The 19097-nt window shown below is 42.0% G+C and overlaps 1 protein-coding gene and 1 non-coding gene across 2 annotated transcripts in view; one reads left to right on the forward strand and one right to left on the reverse strand.

Annotated features, from left to right (window-relative positions):
• The window catches only part of ECT2L (epithelial cell transforming 2 like), a 104481-nt gene that overhangs the window by 46103 nt on the left and 39281 nt on the right, over nt 1-19097 (forward strand). The window contains exons 7-10 of the mRNA XM_032160304.2: nt 1698-1836; nt 4324-4489; nt 9023-9151; nt 17600-17692. Coding sequence (XP_032016195.1) covers nt 1698-1836; nt 4324-4489; nt 9023-9151; nt 17600-17692 — 527 coding nt within the window. The remainder of the gene's footprint in view (nt 1-1697; nt 1837-4323; nt 4490-9022; nt 9152-17599; nt 17693-19097) is intronic.
• LOC116477096 (U6 spliceosomal RNA) lies at nt 14009-14115 on the reverse strand. The gene has a single exon (XR_004250347.1). It is a non-coding gene; the product is annotated as a U6 spliceosomal RNA (small nuclear RNA).

Raw genomic sequence — 19097 nt, forward strand, 5'->3', positions numbered from 1 at the left:
AGGCTGGTGTGAAACTTGTGGGCTCAAGCAATCCTCCCGCCATCCTCCCAAATAGCTGTGATTACAGGCATGTGCCACTGAGCCCGGCTTTACATATTCTCAACTCTGCATTGAAGCTATATTGTGGATGTAGTATATTTTCTGTATTAAGTTATTGAGCAAAAATAACATTTTTCCACAAGTGTTTTCCACGAAGTAAGAGTATCCAAATATAACTTCCACTTATATTTGTATGTACAAATATAATTCTTTTATTACCCAAAATAGAGAAACATCAGCTGCATTCAGTTACCAAACCCTACTATAGAGTGAAATTACCAGAAATTCAATTCTATCTGAGATTCATAACCATCACCATTGTGCATCTGCTTAGAATCTCTTTTTAACTTTTAACTTTGGAGTTTTTTGTTTGTTTTTTGAGACGGAGTCTCACTCTGTCACCCAGGCTGGAGTACAGTGGCACGATCTCAGCTTACGGCAACCTCCGCCTCCTGGGTTCAAGCGATTCTTCTGCCTCAGCCTCCCGAGTAGCTGGGACTACAGGCGCACACTACCATGCCTGGCTAATTTTTGTATTTTGTAGTAGAGACGGGGTTTCACCATATTGGCCAGGCTGGTCTCGAACTCCTGACCTCAGGTGATCCACTGGCCTCAGCCTCCCAAAGTGCTGGGGTTACAGATGTAAGCCACCATGCCCAGCCAACTTTGGATTATTGAGATAATGTAATCTCACTCACCTATGTTTCAAATGTGGAAACTGAGGCCTAGGAAGGTGACATGACTTATCCACATGTCAAAGTGTCAAACACTAGAACCTAAAACTCTAAAATTCTAACACTTTCAACTTCACCCACTGATGCTACATATGGATCTCTGTGTGTCTGAACATTTGTGAATGTGTACATGTACATTTGCTTGTTCAAGGCACATTAAGAATTTTAAGACCCCAGGCATGGTGGCTCACACCTATAATCCCAGCACTTTGGGAGGCCGAGGTGGGAGGATCACTTGAATTCAGGAGTTGGAGACCAGCCTAGGCAACATAGCGAGACCCTACCTCTCCACCAAAAAAAAAAAAAAAAAAGCTGGGTGTGATGGCACACACCTGTGGTCTCAGCTGCTCGGGAGGCTGAGGTGGGAGGATTGCTTGAGCCTGGGAAGTTGAGGCTGCAGTGGACTGTGATGACACAACTACACTCCAGCCTGGGTGACAGAGCAAGGCCCTGTCACTTAAAAAATTTTTTTTCATAACAAGAATTTTAAGGAGCACAGGGCAGCCCCTACTCCTGGTATTGTTGGGGGTAAGGGCGGCTGTGGAGAGAATGAAGACATTATTCAGGAACAACTGAGGCCTAGAAGGAAATTCAAAGTCTCTCACCTGCCTCTTTTTAAATATCTTTTTGAACTCCCAAATATGTCATTACATTCATTTAAGTGCCCAATAAGAGGTAAGTAAGTTCCAAGAGACTGTTCCAGCATCCCACATGTGGTGGAGGACAGGCTCAGAGAACAGAGTTGGCCTCACCCCACCCAGGAGCTCCATTTGCCACTGTCCCCACAAAACACAGGGTGAGGCTGAGGCATGGAGGCCACGTGCCTTGTAGAGTAGAGCTGATGCCCAGAGACATATGCTGCATGCTTACCAAACTCAAGGTAAGAGAAAATGAAAACTTCTTGTATTTCCTTTTTCTCCGTAGAAGCAATATTTCTGGAAGCCATTCCTACCCTTTATTATCAAAGAAAAATTGGCATGGAGTTCATAAAAATGATGACAGCTCTTCATATGCTCTCCGGCCACACTTCATGTTAATATCATCCCGGATTCCTGCGTATGAGGTAGAGTATGTTATGAGGCCAGTCCTGTCCTGATTTTTTTTTTTTTTTCATCTAGACTAGAGGGTGTGTGACAAGCTTTTGGCCACCATGTGTATGAAAAATGATTCAACTTATAAAAGGAAAATCAAGCCAGGTGTGGTGGCACATAACTGTAGTCCCAGCTATTCAGAAGGCTGAGGTGGGAGGATCACTGGAGCCCAGGAGATGGAGGCTGCAATGAGCTGTGATCACACCACTGCACTCCAGCCTGGGCAACAGAGTGAGACTCTGTTTCTACAAAAAAATAAAAGGCTGGGTGCAGTGACTCACGCCTATCATCCCAGCACTTTGGGAGGTCAGGGTAGGTGGATCACCTGAGGTCAGGAGTTCAAGACCAGCCTGGCCAACATGGCAAAACCCCATCTCTACTAAAAGTACAAAAAAAAATAGCCGGGTGTGGTGGCGTGCACCTGTAGTCCCAGCTACTCGGGAGGGTGAGGCATGAGAATCGCTTGAACCCAGGAGGTGGACATTGTAGTGATCAGGACACTGCACTCCAACCTGGGTGACAGAGTAAGACACTAGAAGCAATAAAGGTAATCATAAATCAAAATTATTTTGAAAAAGCATTAAAGGCCCAAACTTTTTTTTTTTTTTTTTTTTTTTTTTTTGAGTCAGAGTCTCGTGCAGTGGCGTGATCTCGGCTCACTGCCAGCTCTGCCTCCTGGGTTCATGCCATTCTCCTGCCTCAGCCTCCTGAGTAGCTGGGACTACAGGCGCCCGCCACCACGCCCAGCTAATTTTTTTTTTTTTTTTTTAGTAGAGACAGGGTTTCACCGTGTTAGCCAGGATGGTCTCGATCTCCTGACCTCGTGATCCACCCGCCTTGGCCTCCCAAAGTGCTGGGATTACAGGCGTGAGCCACCGTGCCTGGCCTAAAGGCCCAAACTTTTAACTGAGAGGTGACAACTTACTCAAGTGTCAAAGTTGCAAACAATAGAACCTAAAATTCTAAAATTCCAACACTCATTTAGCTTCACCCATTGATGCTACATGTAGACCTCTGTGTCTGAACATTTGTGAGCGTGTATGTGTATTAGTCCGTTCTCACACTGCTATAAAAAATACCCAAGATTGGGTAATTTATAAAGGAAAGAGGTTTAATTGACTCACAGTTTCACATGGCGAGGAGGCCTCAGGAAACTTACAGTCATGGCAGAAGGCTAAGGGGAAGCAAGGACCTTCTTCACATGACAGCAGGAGAGAGAAGAATGAGCAGGGGAAATGCCAGACACTTATGAAACCATCAGATCTCATGAAAACTCACTCAGTGTCATGAAAACAGCATGTGGGAAACCGCCCCCATGATCCAGTCACCTCCCACCAGGTCCCTCCCTCAACACACAGGGATTATGGGGATTACAATTCAAGATGAGATTTGGGTGGGAACACAAAGCCAGACCATATCAGTGTGCATGTCCAATAAATTTTTGTTGAATTGGATTTGTTGCATTTAATCCAAAAAAGGAGCATGCTGATTAAGAATTACTTTAAAACTTCTCTGAAATTCCCAAATAGTATTATGTAACCACCATCTCAAAAAAGAATGTCAGAAATCCTGTTTGGCTTTTCTATAATGAAGTTATATAATTTTAATATGAATAATATAAAAAAGGAAGCACAAAGACGACCTTTGTATCTATATATGTGAGTGTATATGTATGTGTATGTGTGTACCTGCATGTATTAATATGCACACATAGGGATATATACTTAGAAAAGTTTCTATTTGTAACAAAATGGCTCCTTTTAAGATATGAACTCACTCTTCCGGGCATCTAGGAGTCAGCTCTAATCACTGATAACCGGTGAGCTCAGTGGATCCACATGAAACTAAGATCAGATCTTTGATCTCCATGTGGGCCATAGTTTCCAGTGTTTAACAATGCATCATGCTGGCCGGGAATGGTGGCTCACACCTATAATCCCAACACTTTAGGAGGCAAAGGCAGGATAATTGCTGGGACTACAGGTACATGCCACCACACCCACATAATTTTTGTATTTTTTGTAGAGACGGGGTTTCACCATGTTGCCCAGGCTGGTCTCGAACTCTTGAGCTCAAGTTATCTGTCAGCCTCGGTCTCCCAGAGTGCTGGGATTACAAGTGTAAGCCACTGTGCTTGCCCACTATTACTTTTTAAAAGTTATTTATATGTCTTTGTGCATGGTGTGCACAAAGATAAAAAGGCTGGAAGAAAATAATCTAAATTGTTAATAGTATTTATCTCTGAGTGGACTTACATGTGTACTTAATTTTCTCCTCTTATAATTAGAAATAAACTAATTTTAATAGAAACCAAGGAGGAAGCTTATCTTCTTCCGTAATCTCTGAAAAGAAAATTCTTTAGAAATCACGGCATATTTTGTATCCGTTCTATTTCTTTCATTAATAAATATTCTAAAATAGTGAGTCTCGGCTCTTACAGCTTTGGTTTCATTCTCCAGATGGTGGTGGCGAGTGTGAAGTCTGGTGTTGTTTCTGTGGTATATGAACACAGCGTAACCTTAGAAAGCCTGCTGTATCTTATAGAGAAAGCTCTGGATGGGCAGAAGGCACAGAGCATGGGAATATTTAGCGATGGAGATAGCAGAGAAATCAATTTACTCCAAGGTAAGCCTGGGGATTGGCGGATGAACAACCATGGAACTTCGTGCTGTGCAGTTTGTCCACAGTGTGACTTTTGGAGGACTATTTCAGTTCCAAGTTGCTAAGACGTGTTGATTTTTTGGCTTTATGAAAAAAGTGAAGTTTTTCTTTTTTTTTTTTTAAATTCAGGGTCTCTGTCACCCAGGCTGGAGTGCAGTGGTGTGATCACGGCTCACTGCAGCCTGGACTTCCCAGGCTCAAGTGATCCACCCACCTCAGCCTCCTGAGCAGCTGGGACCACAGGTGTGTGCCGCCACGCCCAGCTAATTTTTGTATTTTTTGTAGAGATAGGGTTTCTCCATGTTGCCCATGTTGGTCCCAAACTCCTGGGCTCAAGTGATTCTCCTGCCTTAGCCTCTCAAAGTGCTGGGATTACAGGGGTGAGCCACCACACCCTAACTGTGAAGCAATTTTTTTGATGACCGTTTTTTCAAGTTTTGATTAAAGAAACACGTTACTGTCTTAACCATTTTGAAGTGTGCAGTTCAGTATTGTTTGTTCATATTGTTGTGAAACAGCTCTCCAAAAATTTTCCATCTTGCAAAACTGAAACTCTGTGCCCACTGAAAAAAAACTTCTCTTTTCTCCTCTCCACAGGCCCTGGCAACCACCATTCTACTTTGTTTCTATGAATTTGAGTATTTTAGATAACTCTTATAGGGGAGTCACACAGTATTTGTCTTGTCTTTTTGTGACTTTTTTTTTTTTGAGACAGAGTCTTGCTCTTGTCGCCCAGGCTGGAGTGCAGCGGCACAGTCTCAGCTCACTGCAACCTCTCTCTGCTTCTGGGGTTCAAGCGATTCTCCTGCTTCAGCCTCCCAAGTATCTGTGATTACAGGCGTCCACCACCATGCCTGGCTAATTTTTGTATTTTTGGTAGAGATAGGGTTCCACTATGTTGGCCAGGATGGTCTTGCACTCATGACCTCCAGTGATCCACCTGCCTCGGCCTCCCAAAGTGCTGGGATTACAGGCATGAGCCACTTTGCCCAGCCGTGACTGGCTTATGTCCCTTGGTATAATGTCCTGAAAGGTCATCCGTGTTGTATGTGTTCCTTTTAAGGGCATGTATGTATATAGTATGTTTTGTTTATCTGTTCATCCACTGATGGAAATTGGGTTGCTTCCACTTCTATTGTGAATAGTGCTGCTATTGTTGAATATGGGTATGCAACCATCTCTTTGAGATCCTGCTTTCAATTTTGGATATATACCCAGAAGTGGGATTGATGAATTATATTTTAGTTCTATTTTTACCTTTTAAAGAAATCTCCAGCCTGGTGCAGTGGCTCATGCCTATAATCCCAACGCTTTGGGAGGCTGAGGCAGGTGGATCATCCGAGGTCAGGAGTTCGAGACCAGCCTGACCAACATAGAGAAACCCCGCCTCTACTAAAAATACAAAATTAGCTGGGCGTGGTAGTACATGCCTGAAATCCCAGCTACTCGGGAGGCTGAGGCAGGAGAATCGCTTGAACCCGGGAGCCGGAGGTTGCGGTGAGCCGAGATCGCACCTCCAGCCTGGGCAATAAGAGCAAAACTCCATCTCAAAAAAAAAAAAAAAAAAAAGAGAAAGAAAGAAAAAGAAATCTCGAAATCTCGATGCTGTTTTCCATAGCAGTTGCATTATTTCATAATCCCACCAACAGTGCACAACGATTACAATCTCTACACATCCCACATCCTTGCCAACACTTATTTTCTGTGTGTATCTGTGCTTTTTGTTTTGTTTTGTTGGGTTTTTTTGGAGACAGAGCCTCACTCTGTTGCCTAAGGCGAAATGCAGTGGCGTGATCATAGTTCATTGTAGCCTCGAACTCCTAGGCTCAAGTGATCCTTTTTCCTCAGTGTGTCCTAAGTAGCTGATGCACACCATCATATCCAGCTAATTTCTTTCTATTTTTATTTTTTAGAGATGGGGTCCCACTATATTGTCCAGGCTGGTCTGGAACCCCTAGCCTCAAGCAATCCTTCCACCTCAGCCCCTAATGTGCTAGAATTACAGGTGTGAGCCACTGCGCCTAGCCTTTTTTTTTTTTTTTAAATAGTAGCCATCCTCATGGATGTAATATCTCATTGTGGTTTTGATTTGCATTTCTCTGATTAGTGATGTCAAGCATCTTTTCATAGGCTTGTTGGCCATTTGGTTATCTCCTTCAGAGAAATGTCTATTCAAGTCCTTTGCACATTTTTAAAAACTGGGTTATTTGATTTTTTTCACTGTTGAGTTATAGGAGTTCATAGATTCCAAATATTATTCCCTTATCAAATATATGATTTGCAAATATTTTCTCCCATTGCATAGATTTCATTTTCACTCTGTTGATTGTACACTTTGATGCACAAAAGTTTTAAATTTGATGAAAGTGCAGCAATTTTAATAGCAAATACCAAGATCTATAAATTGGTGTACACTAACAACATTTATTATATTCCTAGTTGGCTTATACTACAAAGGAAAAGAATGGCTGATACCATCAACTTGTTACAGGGCAGCCATCAAACATCTCAATGGGGTGGAGCATGCTGGCTCACCCCTGTAATCCTGGCACTTTGGGAGGCTGAGGTAGGTGGCTCTCTGGAGCCCAGGAGCCCATAGCAGCCTGGGCAACATGGCGACACCCCATCTGTACAAAAAGTACAAAAAAATTAGCTGGGTGTGGTGGCACACACCTCTGTAGTCCCAGCTACTCCTTGGGAGGATCCTGGCAGGGCAGAGTTGAAGTCAGCCATTGAGCCACTGAACTCCAGCCTGGGCTACAGAGCAAGACCCCGTCTTAAAGAAAAACAAAAGCAAACCAAAAAACCCCCAGCCCTCTGCCCCTCAAAACAAACCTCAACTGTTACTTTTTTTGTTTTCGGGAGAAAGAGATGATGAATGTTTTAGAAGTAGACGTCTAGTTTCTATTTTTTTCTTATAGCTTGCATTCTTCCTTGCTTATACTTAAAGTAAAATTGTTTTAAAACTTACTCAAATGAAATCTTCCATTATTGTGGGATGAGAGGAGAGAAGGAATAAGATCGTCCCAGATATGGCTGGAGTAAACCAGCAAAATGGCAAAGTGAGTCCCTGAGTCACCCGTCAAATTGCCATCTCCGTGGTTGGGACTTCGTGTACTTGGAAAGTTTCAGTGAAATTTATCATTGGCAGAAACTAATTGACTTTTGTTTCGCTTTACCTTACTTCTGGTTTTCCTTGTTTAGCTTACCTGTGCCTGGGGCAAGTTGTGTTCCACATCAGTTTCCTATGTCCTCCCAAAGTAAAGCACAGATACTATTTGTTTGGGGTTTAAATTTATAATGACATGGTAACGCTTCTCTAAATGGTGCAGAGATATTGGCAAGTTTATATGATGGGAGTAAGTTTATCTTATGTGGAATGTCCTATTAGAGTTTCTTGATCTCAGCCTTTTTGTTCTCCAAGTAAGAAAAGTTTTCAAACTCTGCCTTTTCCTCATTCTGGGTGTTTTTTGTTTGTTTTGTTTTTGTTTGAGATGGAGTCTCGCTCTGTCGCCCAGGCTGGAGTACAGTGGCGCGATCTTGGCTCACTGCAACCTCCGCCTCCTGGGTTCAAGCGATTCTTCTGCCTCAGCCTCCTGAGTACCTGGGACTACAGGCGTGCACCACCACGCCCAGCTAACTTTCGTATTTTTAGTAGAGATGGGGTTTCACCATATTGGCCAGGCTGATCTCAAACTCCTGACCTTGTGATCCACCTGCCTCGGCCTCCCAAAGTGTTGGGATTACAGGAGTGAGCCACCGCGCCTGGCCCTTATTTTGTTTCTCTTAAGCAACAGTAACAATAACAAAATACCTCAAAGAACTAGTTTCCTTCTATATAATTGTGGTGTTTTCCCAAAAGCTTTTGCTTTAAAAACAACATCAAAACAAAGTCTGCTACCCTATCTAGACCTGCCAGTGGGAGGGAGTGAAACACCAGAATTCTTTGCCTGTTTTCATTTCATCATGGGAGCCTGGGGATGCGGAGCTTCCAGGACTCCTTTAGAAATGAGTCCAGACCCATGCAGCTTAGTGGAATCATCACACAGAATTGTCGGGAAGTGAGAGAAAAGGAGAGTTTCACTTGCTGTTTACCATCTCTGGGAGTCTTAACTTCTGCTCTGCACTACTTATTTTTTGATTGACAATCCTGGGAAACATTTCTACTTTGGAACTTGGCTGCAAAATTCCAAGACTTGCTGGCCATCCCCCTAAACCCTGCAAGCGCCTGATATCCTACCCTGCTGCACAGTGGAGGCAGAAATGCAATGTTATAAACCTGAGTGCATAGTGTCCAATCTACCCAGGATGTGAAGGAGACCAGGGCTATGGAGACGGCCCCAACACGGTGCGGGAGGAAGGAGAGATGCCTCAGGTATCTTGGTCTTACAGGCAGATGGCATTTTGATTTTGTGCTTATATTTTCACAAACTGCTAATAATTTCTGTTCAGGATTATGTTACAAACTAATATGACATTTTGATTTTTTTTCCTCAGGCTATAAAATTGGTATTAAAAATTTACTAAGGCCTGAAGTGAGAGATTTCTGGGAGAAATTAGGAAGCTATGTGGCCACTGAAGAAGAAGGGGGTCACGTGGACTTCTTCGTGCCCCTTGGAGCATCAGGTTAGCTCAGAACACCTTATAGAGAGACAGTGGCCATGCCACTTCATGGGGATATGTTGTTAATTATTGAAGTGTCCCTGGGTCAAATGATTCAGTCACATTTCACGTGTCAATTTCTTTTTTCTTTATACTTCAGATATCCAGGTATTTCAGGAAAGTAGCAGTGAGGGATAGTGATGAGAGTAACCTGTCTCTACAGAAATATGGTCCCTAAATGGCAAGACCCAGGAGCATTATTTATATTTATTCTGGAAAACACAATAACACCAGTATCCAGGATATAAGGGAAAGTGCCTGACCATCATAGGAGCCATAATCATTCAATCCGAGAAAACACCCCCTGCCGCCTTCTGAACCTGCAGTAGGCATGAACTTTGGTGACCAAGAACCTGAACTTGAGTCCCGCCAACGTCACTGTTTAGCTTTGTGGCATTAGGCAAACTTGTGGACCTCCATTTCCTCATATGAAATTTGGAACAACAGTACCTTAGTGTATCTGAAGGACTTGTGAATATCAAGATGACATATTTAAATAATAAACATAGTGTAAATTCTTAGATAATATTAAAAACAGTGAAGTGCTTTGTAAAGATGAGTATAGCTAATGACAACTGAGGTTGCTGATATCATTTTAAATGGCTGCCTGTCTAGAATCAGCAACTGTGATTCAAAGTTGATTTCTATGCTCGAAGAGAAACTTCAGAAGCATTAAGTCAAATTCACTCTTTGGAGATCTGTTCAATAAAAGCTCTGCATTCATGCACAATGTTTACAAGCAGAGCAGGGGAGAGAGAATGTGAAATTAAATTTTCTCATACTTTGTTGTTGTTGTTGTTGTTAGCCATTCCTTGGGGAACTGTGAGTTTTAAAATTCTTTCTACTCCTCGAATTTCACACGACTGTTCAACATATGCAAAGCAAGCCCCCTGGCAGGCTTCAATCAGGGGACAGGAAAAAATAAAAAGAATGGGAAAGAATTGTTTTAAACGTGTAAATTTACAAAGTTATTCCAATTATATTTATATACATATATATATTAAATCTCAATTATGTAGAAAACATGCTGGTCGGGTGCAGTGGCTCACGCCTGTATTCCCAGTACTTTGGGAGGCCAAGGTGGGCAGGTCAACTGAGGTCAGGAGTTCGAGACTAGCCTGGCCAACATGATGAAACCCCATCTCTACTAAAAATAGAAAAAATTAGCTGGGCATGGTGGCAGGCACTTGTAATCCCAGCTACTCGGGAGGCTGAGGCAGGAGAATCACTTGAACCTGGGAGGCAGAGGTTGCAGTGAGCCAAGATTGCACCACTACACTCTAGCCTGGGCAACAGAATGAGACTCCACCTCAGGAAAAAAAAAAAGAAAGAAAAATATGCACAGAAAAATCCAAAAGGAAATATACCAAAATATTAACAGCACCTATTTCTAGATGTGTTTTATAATTTTTCTACTTTTCTACTTTTGAAATTAGTTTTAAAAGACTAGGTTACAAAGAGTTGGATGGTGTGATCTCATTGTTTAAAACATGCATATGTGTGAGGTGGTGTATGTATAGAAAAAGATTTGGAAGGATGTATACCAAGGTGTTCACACTAGTTGGATATAAGTGAGTTTTCCTTTTTTTCTCCCTTTTAAAAAATGTATTTTGTCTCAATTTCCTGTAATGAACTCATATTACTTTTATAATAATAACAAAGCAAATATTTTAAGTGGAGAAGTAAAAGAAAGGACTTGGGAAAGTATTGAAAGGCAGAGTAAGAATAAAGCGGGAAAAGTGGATTTGGTGACATAAAAATTGTCTCAAGTGAAACTTAACGACACTCAAAAAATAGGCTTCCTATCACCATTCTGGGCCCCGAAATTCCCATCAAATGTAATATCCACCTGGATGCATCAAAGATCATTGACTTCTCAGTCCAAATGTCTCTCTTCCACCACTTCAGGCATCCCTCTTAGGCTTGTCAGCCCAGTAGCTGCATCACTCCTAAAATCTTGATTTCAAGTATTTATCTTTGAGAGCCATTTTCAAATCATGTACTCAAATACCCCCACCACAGCAATTCTTTTTGTCTTTCTTTTTTCCCCCCGAGATGTCTCGCTCTGTCGCCCAGGCTGGAGTGCAGTGGCGCGATCTTGGCTCACTGCAACCCTCCGCCTCCCGGTCTCAAGTGAGTCTTCTGCCTCAGCCTCCAAGTAGCTGGGACCTACAGGCATGCGCCACCACACTTGGCTAATTTTTGTAATTTTAGTAGAGACGGGGTTTCACCATATTGGCCAGGCTGGTCTAGAACTTCTGACCTCATTATCCATCCACCTCAGCCTCCCAAAGTGCTGGGATTACAGGCATGAGCCACCACACCTGGCCCAGCAATTCTCTGTCTAAGACCTCCAGCCTACACACTCCAACTTTTTCACTATCATCACGTCTTCATTTTTGCTTCCTTCCTTGTTAAACTTGGATTTAATGGCCCAACTTTATCATCACTCCCTTGCAAAGAATCTGAACTTCCTTATCTCTCTTTTTTGGCTAAATCTCAATTCATTTGGTTAAAACACAACTCTCTGCACACGCTATACCTGTGGGTACTAAAGCAGCTTTAAAGACTGTTAGAATAAGTGATATAACTGTTCTGATTAGTCTAACTTTACTTTGGTGACATAACTGTCAAATGGGATTGCAACACTGATGAGCAATTTCCTTGGTAAATTCATTTTCACACTCTTTGAGATGACAATTTTATCTCTTTTTAGACAATCTTTCAATAACCCTCTCAGCTTTGACCTCACCTTTTACTTCCCCAAGAAAACTGAATCATATGGGAACTCCCTAATTTTCCTCCCACCGTCGAATCCACCACCAGCTCCACCTTTTACTTTTTATTCTGTCTTCCCTTCTGCCCTGATGGAAGAAGCACCCCTCTCAAACAAGATCAGATACTGCACTTGGAATCTAGCCCATTGCCTTTCATCTTCTCCAGACTTCTACATCCAATCCTCTCCTATGCCCTCATTTCTCTCTTTAGTGGATTGTTTCTATCAAGTCAGAAACACCTGTGGTATCTCCTGCCTTAAAAAAATAAAAGGACGATAAGTTTTCCCTCACCACTTTTTAAATTGACAAGACCAGAGGTTCTCAGACTTGAGTGTGCATCCATATCACCTGGAGGGCTGGTTAAACTACACACTGCTGGGTCCCACCTAGAGTTTCAGACTCAGTTAAGTCTGGGGTGGGGCTAGAGAATTTTCCTATCAACTTTCCAGGTGATGGTGATGCTGCTGCCTCTAGGCCCTCCATCCTCACCTCCCCCACTCTCCTCAAGCTCCTCCAATGAGTCTCTGTCTCTACTGGTGCTACTTTTGGAGGACTGTAAGTGACTTCCATGTGCTCAAATCCAGTGGTCCCTGCTCCATTCCCACCTCGCTTTGACTTCATGGAAGCATCTGATGCAGAGGAACGCCCCTTCTTGAAATACTCCTTCTCTTGCTGTCCCTAATACCACACTCTCCCTGTTTCCTCCCACCTCAGTGCCCTCTTCTCAATCTCCTTTGCAGGCTCTTCTTTCTCCGCAAGATCCTTAAATATTCCCTAGGGCTTGATCCTAGCCTCTCTCCTTTTCCACATACGCACTCTCCTCCCTAGGCAGTCTCACTATTCCTATGTGTATTATTCTATTCTCACGCTGCTATGAATAACTGCCCGAGGCTGAGTAATTTATAAAGGAAAGAGGTTTACTTGACTCACAGTTCTGCAGGGCTGGGGAAGCAAACACATCCCTCTTCACGTGGTGGCAGGAGGACGAAGAATGAGAGTTGAGCAAAAGAGGAAGCTCCTTATAAAACCATCAGATCTCGTGAGAACTCACTCGCTCTCATGAGAAGAGGATGGGGGAGATTGCGCCCTTAATTCAATTATCTCCACCTGGTCCCACCCTTGACACGTGAGGATTATTACCATTCAAGATGAGATTTTGGGTGGGGACACAGCCAAACCATATCACTATGACTCTAAATGTAATTTATATGCTGAGGACCCCCAAATTTATGTCTCCAGCTCTGAAATCTCTGAGCTGCAGACTCATATCTGATTCCCACTTGGAATCTTCATACTGGATGTTTAATTTTCACATCTAATAGACATCTCAAAGTTAAATCAAACCCTTGATTGCCTCCCCAGCACCAAACCTACTCCTTTCCCAGATTCCTCAGTAAAAATATCATTCAACAGTTACCCCATAAGCCAAAAATCTAAGAATCTGAGACTCATTCTTTTTGGCATTAACATTTTTAAACAGCGTTATTGAAATATAATATACAATAAACTGTACATAATTAAAGTGTGCAATTGACTAAATCTGACATATGTAGGCCTACCCCATGAAACCATAAGAAAAATCAAGAAAATGAACACATTCATTACCCCCAAAAGTTTCCTCATGCCATTCCATAATTTCTCTCTCCTGCTTCTCCCCACCCCCAACCTGAGGCAACCACTGGTCTTTCTTTCACATATATTAGTTTTCATCTTCTAGAATTTTCTTTTTTTTTTTTTTTTTTTGAGACAGGGTCTGCTTTGTTGCCCAGGCTGGAGTGCAGTGGTGAAATCACAGCTCAGTGCAGCCTCAACTTCCCGGGGTCAAGTGATCCTCCCACCTCAGCCTCCTGAGTAGCTGGGACTACAGGCACACAATGCCATGCTTGGCTAATTTTTTTATTTTTAGTAGAGACAGGGTCTCCCTATGTTTCCCAGGCTCGTCTTGAGCTCCTAGGCTCAAGCAATTCTCCTTCCTCAGCCTGCTGGGATCACAGGTGTGCACCATCCCGCCTGGCCTAGAATTTTCCTTTTCCTTTTTTTCTTTTTTAATATGGAACAGCTCAAAAATTTGCAGGTCATCCTTGTGCAGAGGCCATGCTAATCTTCTCTGTATTGTTCCAATTTTAGTATATGTGCTGCCAAAGCAAGCACTGGCCTAGAATCTTCTGTAAATGGCATCATACCGTATGTATTCTCTGTCTTTCTTCATTCAATCATTATTTCAGATTTACCCATCCGATGCATGTATCAATATCTCCTTTTTACTACTGGGAATTATTACATTGTACACGTATACCACAATTTGTTTATCCATTAATTTGTTGATAGATAAATTTGAGTTCTTCCTGGTTTCTGCTTTTACAAATAAAGCTGCTATGAACTTATGCTTTCATTTCTCTTGGATGAATACCTGGGAGTAGAGTGGCAAGGTTATATGTAGGTGTATGTTTAACTTTATGAAAACACCAGCTAAACTGATTTCCAAAATGACTTTAGCATTTTACATTTCCACAATCAGTATCTGAGAACTCTAGTTGCCTATCATTTTAACACTTGGTATGGCCAGTCTTTTTAATTTTAGCCATTTGGGTGGGTATGTGGTGGTATCTCATTGCAGTTTTAATTTGCATTTTCCTAATGACTCATGATGCTCAAGATCTTTTCATGTGCTTATTTGCCATTCTTTTGACCATCTTAAAAACTAGGTTGCTTGTTTTCTTATTCAGCTTTAAGAGCTCTTTATACATACTGGATAAAAATATTTTCTACAGTCTGTAGAAAATATTTTTTCCTTCTCTGAACAGTTTCTTTTGATGCACAGTTCTTTTTTTTTCTTCTTTTTTTTTGAGACAGAGTTTCATTCTTGTTACCCAGACTGGAGTGCAATGGCGCGATCTTGGCTCAGGGCAACTTCTGCCTCCCAGGTTCAAGCGATTCTCCTGCCTCAGCCTCCTGAGTAGCTGGGATTACAAGATTACAGATGCCCGCCACCATGCCCGGCTAATTTTTTAATATTTTTAGTAGAGACAGGGTTTCACCATGTTGGCCAGGCTGGTCTTGAACTCCTGACCTCAAGTGATCTGCCCACCTCGGCCTCCCAAAGTGCTGGGATTACAGGCATGAGCCACCGCGCCCAGCCTGAAGCACAGTTCTTAATTTCAATGAAATCAATTATATCAAATGTTCTTGTATAGATCATGCTTTGGCATAATATCTAAAAACGATTTACCTAATCAAAGGCCACTAAGATTTTCTCCTATGTTTTTTCTAAATGATTTATAGTTTTAAGTTTGACTTTTAGGTCTGTGATCCACTTGACTATTTTTTTAATGTAATATATGAGATATGGATAGAGGTTAATTTTTTTTTTACATATGGCTAGTTGTTTCATCACCATTCCTTGTAACTACTATCCTTTTTCCAATGAATTTCATTTGCACCTTTGTTGAAATCTATTGACTATGTATATGTACATTGGACTCTCTATTGGATTTCATTGATGAATTTGTCAATGAAAGTGCTATAGACATCAGTGAGAGACATCCCAAACTTTCAGCTGCTGTCATTCTGTTTCATGCAGTAATTGAAGCATTTTGGAGTATTTATTTATTCTAGGACCACAAATAGTTAAAATAAATTACCCACTTCATTCCAAGTAATTCAACCTGTATGCTGAATTAAATAATTCAATCTATATGTTGTGCCACTGAAAGGGCTATTTTTTTTTTTTTTTTTTTTTTTTACTTTAAGTTCTGGGATACAAGTGCAGTGTGTGTAGCTTTGTTACATAGGTATACATGTGCCATGGTGGTTTGCTGCACCTATCAACCCATCGTCTAGGTTTTAAGCCCTGCATGCATTAGGTATTTGTCCTAATGCTCTCCCTCCCCTTTCCCCCCAACCCCCTGACAGGCCCCAGTGTGTGATGTTCCCCTCCCTGCATCCATGTGTTCTCATTGTTCAACTTCCACTTATGAGTGAGAACATGCAGTGTTTGGTTTTCTGTTCCTGTGTTAGTTTGCTGGGGATGATGGCTTCCAGTTTCATCCATGTCCCTGCAAAAGACATGAACTCATTCTTTTTTATGGCTGCCTAGTATTCCATGGTGTATATGTGCCACATTTTCTTTATCCAGCCTACCACTGATGGACATTTGGGTTGGTTCCAAGTCTTTGCTATTGTAAATAGTGCTGCAATAAACATACATGTTCATGTGTCTTTATGGTAGAATGATTTATAATCCTTTGGGTATATACCCAGTAATGGGATTCCTGGGTCAAATGGTATTTCTGGTTCTAGATCCTTGAGGAATCGCCACACTGTCTTCCACAATGGTTGAACTAATTTACACTCCCACCAACAGTGTAAAAGTATTCCTATTTCTCCACAGCCTCGCTAGCATCTGTTGTTTCCGACTTTTTAATAATCACCATTCTAACTGGCGTGAGATGCTATCTCATTGTGGTTTTGATTTGCATTTCTCTAATGACCAGTGATGATGAGCTTTTTTTCATGTGTTTGACGGTGGCATAAATGTCTTCTTTTGAGAAGTGTCTGTTGACATCCTTCGCCCACATTTTGATGGGGATTTTTTCTTGTAAATTTGTTTAAGTTCCTTGTAGATTCTGGATATTAGCCCTTTGTCAGATGGATAGATTGCAAAAATTTTCTCCCATTCTGTAGAGTGCCTGTTCACCCTGATGATAGTTTCTTTTGCTGTGCAGAAGCTCTTTAGTTTAATTAGATCCCACTTGTCAATTCTGGCTTTTGTTGCAATTGCTTTTGGTGTTTTAGTCATGAAGTCTTTGCCCCGGGAAGGGGCTAAATTTTAACCATCATATTCCATCCTGTGCTTAACTTTTTAAAATCTGTCCTCTTACAATGAGACTTCTCCTTTGAGTCAGACTATTTTAGAAAAAATATATAGATTTTTCTCTTTCTTTGGGCTGGGTATTCCAAATCTGAGAATCAGCCTCAGATCAAACTCCATGCCCTCTTTCCCCATCCTGTAGTTTAGTCCTCAGACTGTTTCAGCTTCAGTATTTAGGGGTGAACGATAAAGTGTTCATGGACTGTTCAATGGAGAGGTTTGAACGGAAGATGAGAACTGCTAGCGGCCTTTCTTGGCCATCTCTTTAGTGCCCCTATGTAATATTTAACTGCTCTGGATTAGTCTGTTCTTGCATTGCTATAAAGACATACCTGAGGGTGGGTAATTTATAAAGAAAAGAGGTTTAATTACTTCATGGTTCTCCAGGCTGTATAGGAAGCATGCCACTGGCATCTGCTTGGCATCTGGTGAAGGCCTCAGGGAGCTTATAATCACGGCAGAAGGTGAAGGGGCAGCTGGCGTGTCACATGGCAAAAGCAGGAACAAGAGAGAGGGAGGAAGTGCCACACACTTTTAAACAACCAGATCTTGTGTGAACTCAGTGTGAGAACTCACTCATCACTAAGGGGATGGCACTAGTCATTCATGAGGGATCCGCCCCCATGATCCCTCCTGCCAGGCCCCACCTCCAACGCTGGGGATTAGATTTCAACATGAGATTTGGAGGGAACAAATATCCAAGTTATATGATCTTCCATGGCAAAACATATGAGGAAACTAACGAAAGTGTTTTTGACTATGCAGAGGCAGGAATTGAAGTTCTTTCCCAGCTGTCTCAACTAACTGGCACGTTCTTTACGGCCCCCACTGGGATTGCAACTGGCTCTTACCAGCACAGTAAGTGTTACGGGAGCTGAGCGCCATGTCCAATAACACAAGCCAACTCCAGAATCACCAAAAGACAAAATCCAGTTAATAGTACTGGTATGGCTGATATCCATTACTCTCTTTCATTCCTCCCCTGAAGGAACGCTATTACTTTCCAAACGAGGTAATCTCATATCATTCAGTCATTTGCTTAGAAGAGGATTATTTTTTGTACATATTTGCCCCAAACCATCATTTACAAAAACTCTGTTGAAAACATAATCTTTAACAATTAAGCAAAGTTGCTGATCTAGAAAAATAAGAAGTACAAAGAAAAACTTTTCTTAGTAACATATATATAGTCAATATAGTTTTATTTGGAAAATAAATTGTAGCTACAAAGAGATGGCAAAAAGGCTGGCTTAGCTTCCATTACAGTAGCATTATCTCAGAGGAAAAACAATCAGAGAAAATATACCTGAAAGCAAACTTTCATTTAGATACTAAAGCTGCAAATTTAGATTAAAATGTAACACAAGCTGCCCAACAAGAGAACCAAATTGCTTTGTTACACTGACGCCACTCATTTTCTTCTTTAAAACACCCTTGATCCCTATCAAGTAGGGCTGAGAGCAATGCAGAAACTATATAAATCATTGCTTCTCTACTCCCAAATGCCAAGGGCCTTTTAGAACTTGGGAAAACTGGCACAACTGTGAAACTGGTAAGGGAAAAGATTCTTTGTAGCTATAACAAAAGTGCATTGACCTAACATAGTTTTGAAGCAGAGGTCACTTGCTAATTTTAGTTAATATAGCAACATCACCAAATGATAGCATATTTGGCTCTGTGGAGAGAGGAACTGGCCTAGCAGAGCACAGCAGGGTATGAACACTGTTGCTGGTAATAGGGAACAGGTTTTCTTTCTTTTTTTTTTTTTTTTTTTGAGACAGTCTCACACTGTTGCCAGGCTGGAGTGCAGTGGCACGTTCTCGATCTCGGCTCACTGCAACCTCCACCTCCTGGGTTCAGGCGATTCTCCTGCCTCAGCCTCCTGAGTAGCTGGGACTACAAGCGTGTGCCACCACGCTCGACTAATTTTTGTATTTTTAGTAGAGACGGGGTTTCACCATGTTGGCCTGGATGGTCTCAATCTCTTGACCTTGTGATCCACCTGCCTCGGCCTCCCAAAGTGTTGGGATTACAGGCGTGAGCCACCGCATCTGGCTGGGAACAGGGTTTCTTCTTTTTCTCCTCCTCTGCCTTCCCTTCCTCCTGTTCACCCTCCTTTTCCCTCTCTTGTTCTCATTCTCCTTATTAAAAAAAAAAAAAAAAAAGCATGTTGTGGCTGGGTGCAGTGGCTCATGCCTGTAATCCTAGCACTTTGGGAGGCTGAAGCAGGCAGATCACCTGAGGTCAGGAGTTCGAGATCAGC

The sequence above is a fragment of the Hylobates moloch genome, unplaced genomic scaffold (assembly GCF_009828535.3).
Source record: "Hylobates moloch isolate HMO894 unplaced genomic scaffold, HMol_V3 SCAFFOLD_2, whole genome shotgun sequence".
Classification (NCBI taxonomy): Eukaryota; Metazoa; Chordata; class Mammalia; order Primates; family Hylobatidae; genus Hylobates; species Hylobates moloch.